The sequence below is a fragment of the Schistocerca americana genome, chromosome 5 (genome assembly GCF_021461395.2).
Source record: "Schistocerca americana isolate TAMUIC-IGC-003095 chromosome 5, iqSchAmer2.1, whole genome shotgun sequence".
NCBI classification, from domain to species: Eukaryota; Metazoa; Arthropoda; class Insecta; order Orthoptera; family Acrididae; genus Schistocerca; species Schistocerca americana.
In genome coordinates, this window is record NC_060123.1 from 52,105,943 (window position 1) to 52,120,194 (window position 14,252).

Here is a 14,252-nt window from a genome sequence, read left to right on the forward strand (position 1 = left end):
ACTAAGCAGATTCAGAAGAATGTAGGGTGCAGTAGCTTGCACAGGATAGAGTAGCATGGAGAGCTGCATCAAACCAGTCACTGGACTGAAGACCATAACTACAACAACATTATTGGGAGATTATGAACAGTGAAAGTAAAGTACTGTGAAACTCAAATGTGCACCTGTTGGCTACATCATTTAAAGTAGTCAGTGTTTTACTTGCACAACCCATTTTTCAGCCAGCGTAGCAATGCAGTATGTCAACAATGAGGACAACAAATGAAGGAATAAAGAAGGCAGACCTTCACAGGGTTCCGATCTGATGAGTTGGGGGCCCAGCACATCAATTGGAATGTGCAACTGTGTTCCTTGAACCACTCCATCACACTCCTGTCCTTGTGACATGTCAAATCATCTTGTTGAAAAGTGCCACTTCCTCCGGGAAACGTGATCATCATGAAGGGATGTATGTGGTCTACAATCAGTGTGCAATATTCCTTGGCTGTGATGGTGCCTTGCATGAGCTCCATTGGACCCATGGATGCCCACATGAATGTTCCCCAGAGCATAATGGGGCTCCATCCCGCAGTACAGATGTGAGGGAGCTGTTCCCCTGGAAGCCAATGGATTTGAATGATGCATGATGAAGAAGGTATTGGGATTCATTAGACCATGCAATGCTCTGCCACTGAACCAATGTCCAGTCCTGATGGTCACATTGCCATTTTGGTCATAGTTGCCGATGTCCTAGTGTTAAGATTGGCACATGCGTGGGTCGTTGGCTTCAGAGTCCATTCGTCAGGAGTGTGTGTTCAGAAACATATGTACTCTGCCCAGCGTTAAAGTTTGATGTCAGTTCCACCTCAATTTGCTGCCTGTTCTGTTTTACCCGTTTACCCAGTGTATGATGTACGACATCTGTAATGAGGGGTGGCTGGCCAACCCCACACTGTTTGAATATGTTTTCACCTTGGTTTCGCTACATGGTGAAGAGATTCACCACAGCACTCCTCAAACACCCAAGTTGTGCTGTTTCTGAAATGTCTCCAGGCCATCCGAATCTACCTTTGGTCCAACTGAGATAGATTGTACACCTTCCCCCTTCTATACACGGACAGTACACTCATTGATACTACCTGCACCACATGTGTGTCTGACTAAGAGCATTGCTTTCCAGGTGATTCTGCTATTGCTGGATGGGTTTATATCAATAGTGGGTCTGTAGTCATAATATTCTTGTGGATCATTGTGTATATTCACAAATTATTCTGTGGATTTGAAGAAGTTGTCGAGCAGATAGAATTTCAGTTTGTGTTAGAAGTTAATTTTGTCATCCATTAAATTTTTCACATCACTAGGTAGATGGTCAAAGATTTATATAGCTGAATATCTCACTCATTTCTGTGCCACACTGAGGCCGAATAATGGATAGTTTGTTCTGTATATGTCAGTGACTCTCCCTACAGTATAATATATCCTCCGTACAAACATATCCTTAACACAGTCAGAAATTTGTCTGATACCCTTTTGATTTATAAGTGTTGGTGTGGTATGTAGTCAGATGCTTTTCCTTCTCCTATTCCTTTGCTTTGCTCTTCCTGTTCTTCTACGTTCTTCACTACTTCTCCTGTGCTGTATACTGTTTTATACCCAGCCAAATTCCTCTTGTTGTAGTAGTAATTGGTAGTTGAAAGTCGTTGGCCTGTTCAGATGTGCATTTTTGGAGCAGAAGGAATTGCAAATCAGAAATGATATCAGTTTAAATTAAAAATGTTATTGTTGCTTCCCAGCAAGAAAACATCACTTCTTGAGTAATTCATGAGATTGTTTTGTACACATGTCTAATCTGGCTGTGTGTGTGTGTGTGTGTGTGTGTGTGTGTGTGTGTGTGTGTGTGTGTGTAGGAGGAGGGTCAGATTTCTTAAAGTAAGAATTTTTTTTATAAAAGTATATTTCAAAAATTCATCTGATTGCTTCTTTAATGCTATTTCAGGCAACTTTACACAACATCAGGGAACTGAAACGTGGTATGGAGGAATTACACACTGACAAGATTGCAAATTTCTCTGCAGTCCTGATGCATGCTTTTGAGTTACTGCAATCTGTAAGTATTTAAATACTGTGACATTTTTAATAAAATTTTTGTTAAGTGAAGTTATAGCATTTATTTAAAAGAATACATTGCAAAAAATGAACTGTATGATTCACTGAACAGCTGGCGGGTTGGACAATGGACATTGTGTTCTCTTTCATGGGTGTTCATTTTAGAATTAGCCACTCATACTTACATAACTATGAATTTAAGTTACTCATACATCATTCTGCAGGGATGCGATATCGGTTTTGGAAAAGTTTAATAATTTTTGTTCAGGGAAACTGCTACTTCACAGAATTTTTAATGGTCTATTTCTTCTGCTTGATTTTGTTCACCACTATCTGGTCCTCCAATTTCAACAGTTACAATTGCTTTCCACTTTACACATACAGGTGCAAGTGAAACCTGAAGAATATTGGAAAATGCAGTGTCCTCATATGGCTTCACATTTTAGGCTCCTTTCAGGTGTTGGGCTTGAAAACTGTAACTTATCTGTTGCAGCAGCTCTGTAATACAAGTTACTACTAGAAAGAGAAATAATGTTGCTTACTTAATGCTTTCAACACTTTTATGAAACAATGTGATTATATACTTGAATTGATTCTTTTACATTTACTATGACTAAGTCCTCACTAATTATTTTTAAATTAGGAATATAAAAATGTTCATTCCTGACACGTGTTCATTGGATCTCGTGAACATAAACAGAAAAGTTGCCTGGTAGTTGCTGTTGGTAAAGTTCAGTCATTAAAGCTGCTTGCCCTAAGTGGAGTTCATCAATCTGCTAAAATGGTCTGATTCATTTCATCACACTCAAGTCACTCCACTTGCCACACAGTATTTTAATATTGATGGCTTAAAGAAGAAGGCTAATAAAAAAATTCGTTTGACTCACATGACTGTTACAACGTAGTTCCAAAGTCTCGTACACACAAAAAATTCAGCAAAGCTCTAACATATATGAGGCAACGTGCATAGAGACAATGTTGCAAACACCGTACTGTTTACAGCTCATGCCCGCAGCTGCCTGTGTTAATCGTACTCTTACTGATCATTATAATTAATTCTTGTATTTTCTTTTGAGACTTTTCAGTGATCAGATACATTTACTGGAAGAGGATCTTTTCCTGAGAGTAGCAAGATATAGCTAACAATTTTTTTAAGGACATAGTGTGAAGGTCTGTGTGCTGTGAACAAAAGATGCCTTCAGTTGTGAATTGTAGCCAAAATGATTAAGTTACAATAGTGAAAAGCCACACCACATTGGTAATTTCTTAGTCATAATTTAAACTTAGTTAATCTACATAGATCCTACTAAAATCTGCACATCACAAATATTTACTGAATTTTCTCATTTCAAATTGTATCCAGAGATCAGCAGACCTATTGAAAGTTTTCTGTATGTGATATTACGTGTTTATACCAAATTTGACCTTTCTATCCTAATTCCCTGCTAACCATGAAAACACAAAAAAACTTTTAAGAACATAAAAAAATTGTTACTTCATCTTCTTGAAATTTTGTTAAACATTTTCTTTCCATCTACCACAACTTAATGACAAAAAAGTTATACAAAAACAATTATTAGTAATGTCAAACAGTTGCACAATTATTGTAACATCATGTGTTTGCACTTGGCATGGAAGAGTTCACGGAGCACTTTCTCTCACATTCAATCCCGTTTTGCAGCATCAGCTTAACACAGAGCACCCCATAAACATTAGAAATTACATTAAGGAAGGCAGTATGTGCAGTCCTTACGTGCAGTCCTACAATTCCTCTGAAGAGGATATAATTATAAAAAGCGCTGAAATTAAAATAATGATTTTTATAGTCAAAACTGGACATTAATATCTTCAGTGTGGTTGTGGAACCATATCTCAAGAAAATTTTTGGTTAATTGCATTTAGATATAGCTAGTTTTGAGGCAAGTAAACAATCAGAATTGAATTGTGCCTAAACAAACGTGTGTGTGTGTGTGTGTGTGTGTGTGTGTGTGTGTGTGTGTGTGTGTGTGTGTACACGCACGCGCTTTTTGCTAATAATGTAAAAAAAATGATGAATGTTTTTGATTTCTTAAAGTATGCAGCTGCATAATATTCACACCTGATTTTTTCGCTGTACTACTTTCCAGTATTACTCATCTCATATACTTAATGTCTTCTATGGAGGAAATAATCACCAATTGGTATTACAGTATCGTGAGAGCACATCAGGAGCCCATTGCAATCAGGCGATAATGCTAATAACAGATGGTGCACCTTACAACTACAAGGACATATTTGAAATGTATAACTGGCACAAACAGCCTGATGGTGAGGTTCAGATACCAGTTCGAGTCTTTACGTATTTAATTGGTCGTGAAGTGGCAGATGTTCGTGAGGTCAACTGGATGGCATGTGCTAATAAAGGTGAGAATAAAAGTAATTGTGGAATAATCAAACTGTGGAAAACCCAAGATGGAATAACAACAATATGAAAGAATAGATAACTACTAACCACATAGAGAAGGCATTGAGTGGGAGAAAGGCGACTAGATTTCGTTCAACTATCAGAATAATTCCTTCAACAAGCATAGATAACAAAACTTGCCTTGTGCATTCCACAAAAGCACAATTCACTCACACTCACAGTGTTATTTCTGGGCACTAAGGTCTGACCGTGATTGTGTCTGAGGTGAGCATTTATCACTGCTGAGTTGAGTAGTGGGGGTACTAGAGGACCCATGGGTCATGAGGTATAGCACAATAGGGGATGAGGGAAGATGGTTGTACTGCCTGTGGGGGCATGGAGGGAAATAGTGGGGCAAGATAGTAGCACAATAGGGGATGAGGGAAGGTGCTTGTGCTGCCTGTGGGAGCATGGAGGGACATGGTGGGGCAAGATGGTGGACTGCTAGATGCAGCATTGGTGGGCTGTTCTGAGGGAGGGAGAGAAAGGCGATAGGAGAGAAGCAGAGAAGGGGAAAGGACTATGAAGGTGCACTGGCATTTGTAGGGATGGAGTGGAGGCAGGGAAGAGGGTAGTCAGGTGGAGGACAGGGACTAGTGAATGCTGAGGGGAATGAAAAATATGTTGCAGGCAGAGTTCCTGTCTGTGCTGTTCAGAAAAGCTAGTATTTGTGGGGGGAACCCAGCTGGCACTGCCTTGCAGTAGTTGTTGGAGCAGAGTTGAATGCATTGTGTTGGGGAGCATGTTCAGCAAGTGAGTGGGCCATCTGCCTGTTGGCCATAGTTTGACAGCTTGACTCATACTGGCAGACAGCTTGTTAGCTATGAGTCCCATGTAGACTACACCACAGTGGCCTCAGCTGAGTTGGTAGATTACTTAGCTGCTTTTACACCTTTGATGTGGTAAGAGATGCTTGTGACAAGACTGGAGCAGGTGGTAGTGGGAGGGTGTATGGGACAGGTCTTTCATCTGTGACTATTGCAGGGATATGACCCAGTGGCTGCAGCAGCAGTGGAACAGGGACAGATAAGAATGTCGCGTAGGTTGTATGGGAAGCAGATACCACTGTGGGAGGGATGTGGATGATAGCAGGGAGGATAGTCCTAATTTCAGAGCACAAAGACAGATAGTCGAAACCTGGGTGGAGAATGTGATTTAATTTCTCCACTCCTCTCCTCTCATCATGTCCTGAAATTAGAAATACCCTCCTCACCCTTGATGCAGTGGTATTCCAGCACATACCAAACCTGCGCAACATTCTTGTCCATCCCTACTCCACCCATGCTCTTAGCCCCTTGCCATTCCTAGATGCAAAAGCTGTCCATACATGCTCCCACTATCACCTTCTCCAATCCTTTCACAGGCATGTTCTACCACATTCAATACAGGACCACTTGTGAAATCAGCCAAGTGAACTATCTACTTAGCTACATTCACTTTGCCACATTTTACATGGAAATGACAACTAACAAGCCGTCTGTCCACATGAGTGGCCACTGCCAAACTGTGGCCTAGAAAAGACGGTGCTCAACATGATGGACTTCAGTTTAACTACTGCTTCAAAGCTTGTGCTATCTGGATTCTTCCTTCTGGCCTCAAACTTTGCTAGTCCCTGTCATCCACTTGCCTATCCCCTTCCGTCTCTCCATTCCAGACGTACACATTCCTTGTGTTCTGCCAATGCACCTGTATTGTCCTTTGTCCTTCTCCACTTCTGAGTCCTCTATGCTGTCCCCATCACACCCCTGCACATTCCCACAGGCAGCACTTATCCATCATTCCTACCCTCCTACACTTCCCTGCCCCATTACTCATCCCAGCAAAAATCAGTGCAGTTGCAGTTGGGCCTTTGCAACAGGAGACCTTGTCTGAATGTTGTCTGTGTCTGATTAAGGACTTAGTCCATTAGATGAATGATATCTAGCAGTCTTTTTCAGTTTGTCTGTCAGCCACACAACACCTCTTCTATGTGATGACTAGCTATCTGTTATTTCTTTTTTAAAGTCCTGTTAATTATGCAACAAAGGCTGTTGATTAGCAAATCTCATGTGTTGGTGTAATTTCTTGTACTGAAGCAAGTGTTTAATTGTAGAATATGCGATAGCAAATAAACATAATGAATAATGGCGAATGTTTATATGTATCATATACTGCTTTACTGGAAATTGTGATGTGCCGTAATTCATGAAAACAGTGGTTTGTTAAGGACCCTTGGTGATACAACACCACATTAGTACATTAATGGCCAATTTTTTTAAAAAAAATTTGATAACACAAAGGAGCTCTGTGGAGCAAGAAAACAACTTATTCATGATTAATTTTGAGAGTGAGATGCCTTATACCAGTTTTGGTTACATCACTTTGTTTCATGCTATTACCATATGTGTGTAAATAGACATGTACACATTCAGTTGGACAATGTTATACATCAGAGACCAAGCATGAAAACTGGATTTTGATATGTTAATAAAAATATGAAAGTGTTAGTGTAAATTCAGCATCTACATCAAATCTAGTTTTTTAAGCAGTAAAATAATGAAACTGAATTAAATTTACATGCTTGTATCTTAAATCATTTCAAATGTAGTGAAAAGTCTGACTTTGTGTGTGTGTGTGTGTGTGTGTGTGTGTGTGAGATTCTTATATACATGTGATTTTCATTTCTGTGTTTTGCATGAACTGACTGCAAGACAACATGTGTCTCTTATTCAAGTAATGCACATTAGAGAAGAATATACTGTCATTTATTTCACCAAATAAAATATGATTGTATTAGTTCAGGCTATATTTAATGATTTTTAACTGATACATCAGGAAAATAGCATTACTGCTTAATGTTTGCACATTTGTTTGCCTATTTATTGAAGTAATACCTTCATCCATAACTTGAAGAAAAATGCTCCTTATATATATATATATATATATATATATATATATATATATATATATATAATAGAAGGAAACATTCCATGTGGGAAAAATTATATATAAAAACAAAGATGGGGTGACTTACCGAACGAAAGCGCTGGCAGGTCGATAGACACACAAACATACACACAAAATTAAAGCTTTCGCAACAAACTGTTGCCTCATCAGGAAAGAGAGAAGGAAAGGGGAAGACGAAAGGAAGTGGGTTTTAAGGGAGAGGGTAAGGAGTCATTCCAATCCCGGGAGCGGAAAGACTTACCTTAGGGGGGAGAAAAGGACAGGTATACACTCGCACACACGCACATATCCATCCACACATACAGACACAAGCAGACATATTTAAAGACAAAGAGTTTGGGCAGAGATGTCAGTCGAGGCAGAAGTGTAGAGGCAAAGAAGTTGTTGAAAGACAGGTGAGGTATGGGTGGCGGCAACTTGAAATTAGCGGAGATTGAGGCCTGGCGGATGACGAGAAGAGAGGATATACTGAAGGGCAAGTACCCATCTCCGGAGTTCGGATAGGTTGGTGTTGGTGGGAAGTATCCAGATAACCCGGACGGTGTAACACTGTGCCAAGATGTGCTGGCTGTGCACCAAGGCATGTTTGGCCACAGGGTGATCCTCATTACCAACAAACACTGTCTGCCTGTGTCCATTCATGCGAATGGACAGTTTGTTGCTGGTCATTCCCACATAGAATGCATCACAGTGTAGGCAGGTCAGTTGATAAATCACGTGGGTGCTTTCACACGTGGCTCTGCCTTTTATCGTGTACACCTTCCGGGTTACAGGACTGGAGTAGGTGGTGGTGGGAGGGTGCATGGGACAGGTTTTGCATCGGGGGCGGTTACAAGGATAGGAGCCAGAGGGTAGGGAAGGTGGTTTGGGGATTTCATAGGGATGAACTAACAGGTTACGAAGGTTAGGTGGACGGCGGAAAGACACTCTTGGCGGAGTGGGGAGGATTTCATGAAGGATGGATCTCATTTCAGGGCAGGATTTGAGGAAGTCGTATCCCTGCTGGAGAGCCACATTCAGAGTCTGGTCCAGTCCCGGAAAGTATCCTGTCACAAGTGGGGCACTTTTGTGGTTCTTCTGTGGGGGATTCTGGGTTTGAGAGGACGAGGAAGTGGCTCTGGTTATTTACTTCTGTACCAGGTCGGGAGGGTAGTTGCGGGATGCGAAAGCTGTTTTTAGGTTGTTGGTGTAATGATTCAGGGATTCCGGACTGGAGCAGATTCGTTTGCCACGAAGACCTAGGCTGTAGGGAAGGGACCGTTTGATGTGGAATGGGTGGCAGCTGTCATAATGGAGGTACTGTTGCTTGTTGGTGGGTTTGATGTGGACGGACGTGTGAAGTTGGCCATTGGACAGGTGGAGGTCAACGTCAAGGAAAGTGGCATGGGATTTGGAGTAGGACCAGGTGAATCTGATGGAACCAAAGGAGTTGAGGTTGGAGAGGAAATTCTGGAGTTCTTCTTCACTGTGAGTCCAGATCATGAAGATGTCATCAATAAATATGTACCAAACTTTGGGTTGGCAGACTTGGGTAACCAAGAAGGCTTCCTCTAAGCGACCCATGAATAGGTTGGCGTACGAGGGGGCCATCCTGGTACCCATGGCTGTTCCCTTTAATTGTTGGTATGTCTGGCTTTCAAAAGTGAAGAAGTTGTGGGTCAGGATGAAGCTGGCTAAGGTAATGAGGAAAGAGGTTTTAGGTAGGGTGGCAGGTGATCGGCGTGAAAGGAAATGCTCCATCGCAGCGAGGCCCTGGACGTGCGGAATATTTGTGTATAAGGACGTGGCATCAATGGTTACAAGGATGGTTTCCAGGGGTAACAGATTGGGTGAGGATTCCAGGCGTTCAAGGAAGTGGTTGGTGTCTTTGATGAAGGATGGGAGACTGCATGTAATGGGTTGAAGGTGTTGATCTACGAAGGCAGAGATACGTTCTGTGGGGGCTAGGTAACCAGCTACAATGGGGCGGCCGGGATGATTGGGTTTGTGGATTTTAGGAAGAAGGTAGAAGGTAGGGGTGCGGGGTGTCATTGGGGTCAGGAGGTTGATGGAGTCAGGTGAAAGGTTTTGCAGGGGGCCTAAGGTTCTGAGGATTCCTTGAAGCTCCACCTGGACATCGGGAATGGGGTTACCTTGACAAACTTTGTATGTGGTGTTGTCTGAAAGCTGACGCAGTCCCTCAGCCACATACTCCCGACGATCAAGTACCACGGTCGTGGAACCCTTGTCCGCCGGAAGAATGACGATGAATCGGTCAGCCTTCAGATCACGGATAGCCTGGGCTTCAGCAGTGGTGATGTTGGGTGTAGGATTAAGGTTTTTTAAGAAGGATTGAGATGCAAGGCTGGAAGTCAGAAATTCCTGGAAGGTTTGGAGAGGGTGATTTTGAGGAAGAGGAGGTGGGTCCCGCTGTGACGGAGGACGGAACTGTTCCAGGCAGGGTTCAATTTGGATGGTGTCTTGAGGAGTTTGTGTTTGTTTGTGTGTCTATCGACCTGCCAGCACTTTCGTTCGGTAAGTCACCTCATCTTTGTTTTTTTAATATATATATATATATATATATATATAAAAAACAAAGATGAGGTGACTTACCGAACAAAAGCGCTGGCAGGTCGATAGACACACAAACAAACACAAACACACACACAAAATTCAAGCTTTCGCAACAAACTGTTGCCTCATCTTTCCTGATGAGGCAACAGTTTGTTGCGAAAGCTTGAATTTTGTGTGTGTGTTTGTGTTTGTTTGTGTGTCTATCGACCTGCCAGCGCTTTTGTTCGGTAAGTCACCTCATCTTTGTTTTTTATATATAATTTTTCCCACGTGGAATGTTTCCTTCCATTATATATATATATATATATATATATATATATATATAAAAGCAGATGTCTGCTTGTGTCTGTATATGTGTGGATGGATATGTGTATGTGTGCGAGTGTATACCCGTCCTTTTTTCCCCCTAAGGTAAGTCTTTCCGCTCCCGGGATTGGAATGACTCCTTACTCTCTCCCTTAAAACCCACATCTTTTCGTCTTTCCCTCTCCTTCCCTCTTTCCTGATGAGGCAACAGTTTGTTGTGAAAGCTTGAATTTTGTGTGTATGTTTGTGTTTGTTTGTGTGTCTATCGACCTGCCAGCGCTTTTGTTCGGTAAGTCACCTCATCTTTGTTTTTATATATAATTTTTCCCACGTGGAATGTTTCCTTCCAATATAAAATAATGTATTGTTTCCTATATAGTTTAAGTAAAATTCCAGAAATAAAAATTATGGCCATAAATAATATATTTTAATGAATTTAAATATGTAAATGTGTTTTACTGACATATGAACATAGGTACTAACATTGATTCTAAACATTTACACACTTTATTTGATTATACCATTACTTGATATCTATTACAATGTCACAGAATTGTTGCATACATTTAATTTAAATAAAATTAAGCTACTTCTTAACACGTTTTCATTATAAGTATTTTAGAAATAAAACTGTAATAAAAACTCTTACATCTTACAAAGGTTCTAGAACTTTAAACTTTAGAATTGCATAAGTGAACAACAGAAATTTCTTATTTTGTTATTTCACTATCAACAATAAAATCAGTTTGCAAGCAGTCGAAGCTGTCAATGTAATCCTCGAAATCAGTGTAGCAGAGAGTTTGCAATAAAAATCTTGTGCATCATTTGGAATGAGGTGCATTAGGGATTGAATGTCTTTTAGTTTGGCTTCAGAAATTATCTTTCCATTTGGCCATAGCTTCATAAAGAGGGTAGAAAAATTTATTTTGTTCTGCGTTTCAGATGGTCAGCCAGCCGATTTCTTCATAGTGTCAACTTCAAATCGTTTACCATTAAATTCAGTTTTGAACAATATATGGAATGGTTTGTTGTTATACAGTTCTACTCTCTCACCTTCAGCCAGTTTATTTTATCATTCTGGGAGTTGATTTGTATGATTTACTATGTTTTTTTTTTCTATATTTGATGTACTCTTGAAATCTTTAACTTTCATTCTATGAAGTGTAAGAGAATTTCTTTTGTGACACATTTTCATGACATTCATGTAATTGTCATGTACATGTTCAAGAGTGTGTTGTTCTATGTCTCCAAAATCACCGTCATTCAGAAGAAAGCTATGTTCAGGTATAAGAAACCTCTCCCTTACTTTCTGCAATGTAGGATGCTGATCTAAAATTGATTTTAGCATTAGAACCATCTAGATGTTGCTATTCTATCCACCACATGAATCAGATCACAAGATTACTTCTTTGGCTGTCAATACATGTTCCATTAAATATTTTAATAAACGGGGTGCTTCTTCCTGTGTTCCACGTCCTGCCTCACTCTCTAACCAGACATAGCAGTCCCCTTTCATTGTTAGCATTATGAATACTAGGTTATACAGCCACAACTGTAGCTTGTAGAACACAATGTTCATAGGAATTCTTGAAAGAGGATAATGTTTTTTCAAGGTCAATATGAAGAACGTCTACATTCCCGTCTTCTCTAGCTCTTAAAATATCTGAAGATTTCAGATATTGAGCAGCCTTCACTATATTAAGATGAGTATTTTTGTTGATATTATGCTTTCTACCACAGAATTGTCACAATTTTTTTTATCGGGACAAGAGTGTTGCAAACATTACCTTTAGGTTTTCTCTGTTTCTTTCTTGGTAAATTAAATTTTGACAAGAATATGTTCTTTGTACAAGATGTACATGATGTTAGCAGTAATTTCTGGGTCGAGGTATTCTCTTTTTCACTTCTTCTATAGTGAAACTTGTATTTAGGAAATTTTCTAATATGATGTGTTACTCGTTTGCATTTTTATTTAGGATGCCTGTTCTTTTCTCACCCACTGCTCAGAGGTCTCTAATGCCCTGGGGCGATTTAATGTACTTTGGAGCCAAATGTACCCTTCTGCTGGATATTCTAAAGGTCTGAAGAAAGAAAGTTTTACATACAGTTATCCCACATATTTTGTACAACCTTGTTTTTGTCCTTTTCTGTGGATTCTTAACTCTCTTCCTTTTTACTTCATTTTCTGATACCATGGTGCAGATAAGTGCTGCTCAGGCATCATGTACAATAGTATAGACGAATTTTCCAGTCTCACCTATTAATGTATGCATTCCTAACATACAAAAACATTCACCTGAACAGAGATGGTCTCTGAAGCCTCTCTTTTCTTTTACTTTTAAATTATGTAAGTCTCATGTCTAACACACTTTAACTTCCTTATTTGTCAGTTTTGTTATGGGTACTTTCTTGTCCTCCCCTTCCTGTGCCTCCCATTTGAAGACTCTCCCATGTCTTCAGAGTTAACATTTAACTGTCTAGTATTTCTTCAAGTCTTCAGAAAGTTTGGTTGGACCCACAGCACCCAAACTGGAAACATAATTTCTTTTGTAATATGACTGTAAAATAGTCAAGGGGCTTAACTTAGACTTTACTGCACTCAGGGGTGTGAGATCAACAGCTGATTTATGTGACTGATCAGGTACCGTGACTTGTGTTGCAAAGGTAGGTGGGGCCTACTGCATGTCCATTTTCCAGTGTATGGAAAACCAGATGCTTTATTAAACATAGTAATGTAGAATGTCACTTTTCTGTATCATAACTAGAAAAACCTACAAATAATTTGCAATTATTGCACCTGAACTGTCAGTATTATATTAAAGAAAGAAACCAGAGTTTCAAGTTCATGCTTCTTTTTCTTCAGTCTCCATTACATGTTTTGCTCATGTTTCATACATTTCCATTATTCAGACAGCACTTAAGAATAGTAAAGCTATAAAATATATTATTGGATGATTGTCTTAGAGAGAGAGAGCACAGGCAAAGCACTAATGCATCATGTGACCAAGTGATGCTCATTTGCCACATAGCTAACTGAAGCAAAATAAAACTGTAAGATTGTGCAACTAGTCAACTGATCCAAAATGTAATACCTGATATGGAGTGTTTGGCACTTGGCTCAATATAATTTCTTCCCAAAAAATTGACCACATTGGGGTCAAACGAGTTATTTATGGGTAGTTTACACTTTCGCACATGATTGGATTCAAAAATTTTAAAAAATACAAAATAGTGTTGGTCAGTTGATGTATAACACTGTCCAATTAAGAGAGAGCAGAACTACAACTCCCAGACCTTTCACTGAAATAGCATAGACTTTGCAAAAATATTGCCCGTTAATACATTTAAAAAAATTGTTCATTTTGATATATGATCATGGGTTAATACAGAAATGAATGGTTTGGAAACCATATTTTCATTAGTATTCCAAATAGAAATGAGCAATTGTTCACATTAAGTATCCTGTATTTACCCAGGTGTAGTAAGATGAGGTTTCCATCATTCGAAAAATATGGGATTGCCTTACATTTGCAGATTAAATTATTGTTCCTGAAGGTCAGCATATTTATATTGTGTAATAGCTTAATACAGAGGTTGACTTACATTTACAAATGAGCTTTGTCAATTGAGGCCATACAGAGATGTAATTTGGTAAATTCGGAAGGGTGGGAAGGGAAATAGTGCCACCAGCTTGGCTGAGCACTAAGATGAGTGTAAGGAGGGAAATATTGAATGGGCAGCAAATTTCATGTGCTGCCAACTATCAGCTATGGGACTTATTCCATGTACCTAGGTTTTCTGTGAATATCTGCCATGCTTAAACTGCAGTTCGCCTGAATCCAGCTAGAGTTGGAATTGAACAGACTTTAAAATTGGACAAATACTCAACAATAGTACACATTCCTGCAGTAGGGAAATC

At 39.7% G+C, this 14,252-nt stretch overlaps 1 protein-coding gene across 2 annotated transcripts in view; it reads left to right on the forward strand.

Moving 5' to 3' along the window:
• The window catches only part of LOC124615885 (voltage-dependent calcium channel subunit alpha-2/delta-3), an 824,663-nt gene that overhangs the window by 381,576 nt on the left and 428,835 nt on the right, over positions 1 to 14,252 (forward strand). For both annotated transcript variants that reach the window (XM_047144053.1, XM_047144054.1), the window contains exons 7-8: positions 1,976 to 2,086; positions 4,275 to 4,488. In XM_047144053.1, coding sequence (XP_047000009.1) covers positions 1,976 to 2,086; positions 4,275 to 4,488 — 325 coding nt within the window. The remainder of the gene's footprint in view (positions 1 to 1,975; positions 2,087 to 4,274; positions 4,489 to 14,252) is intronic.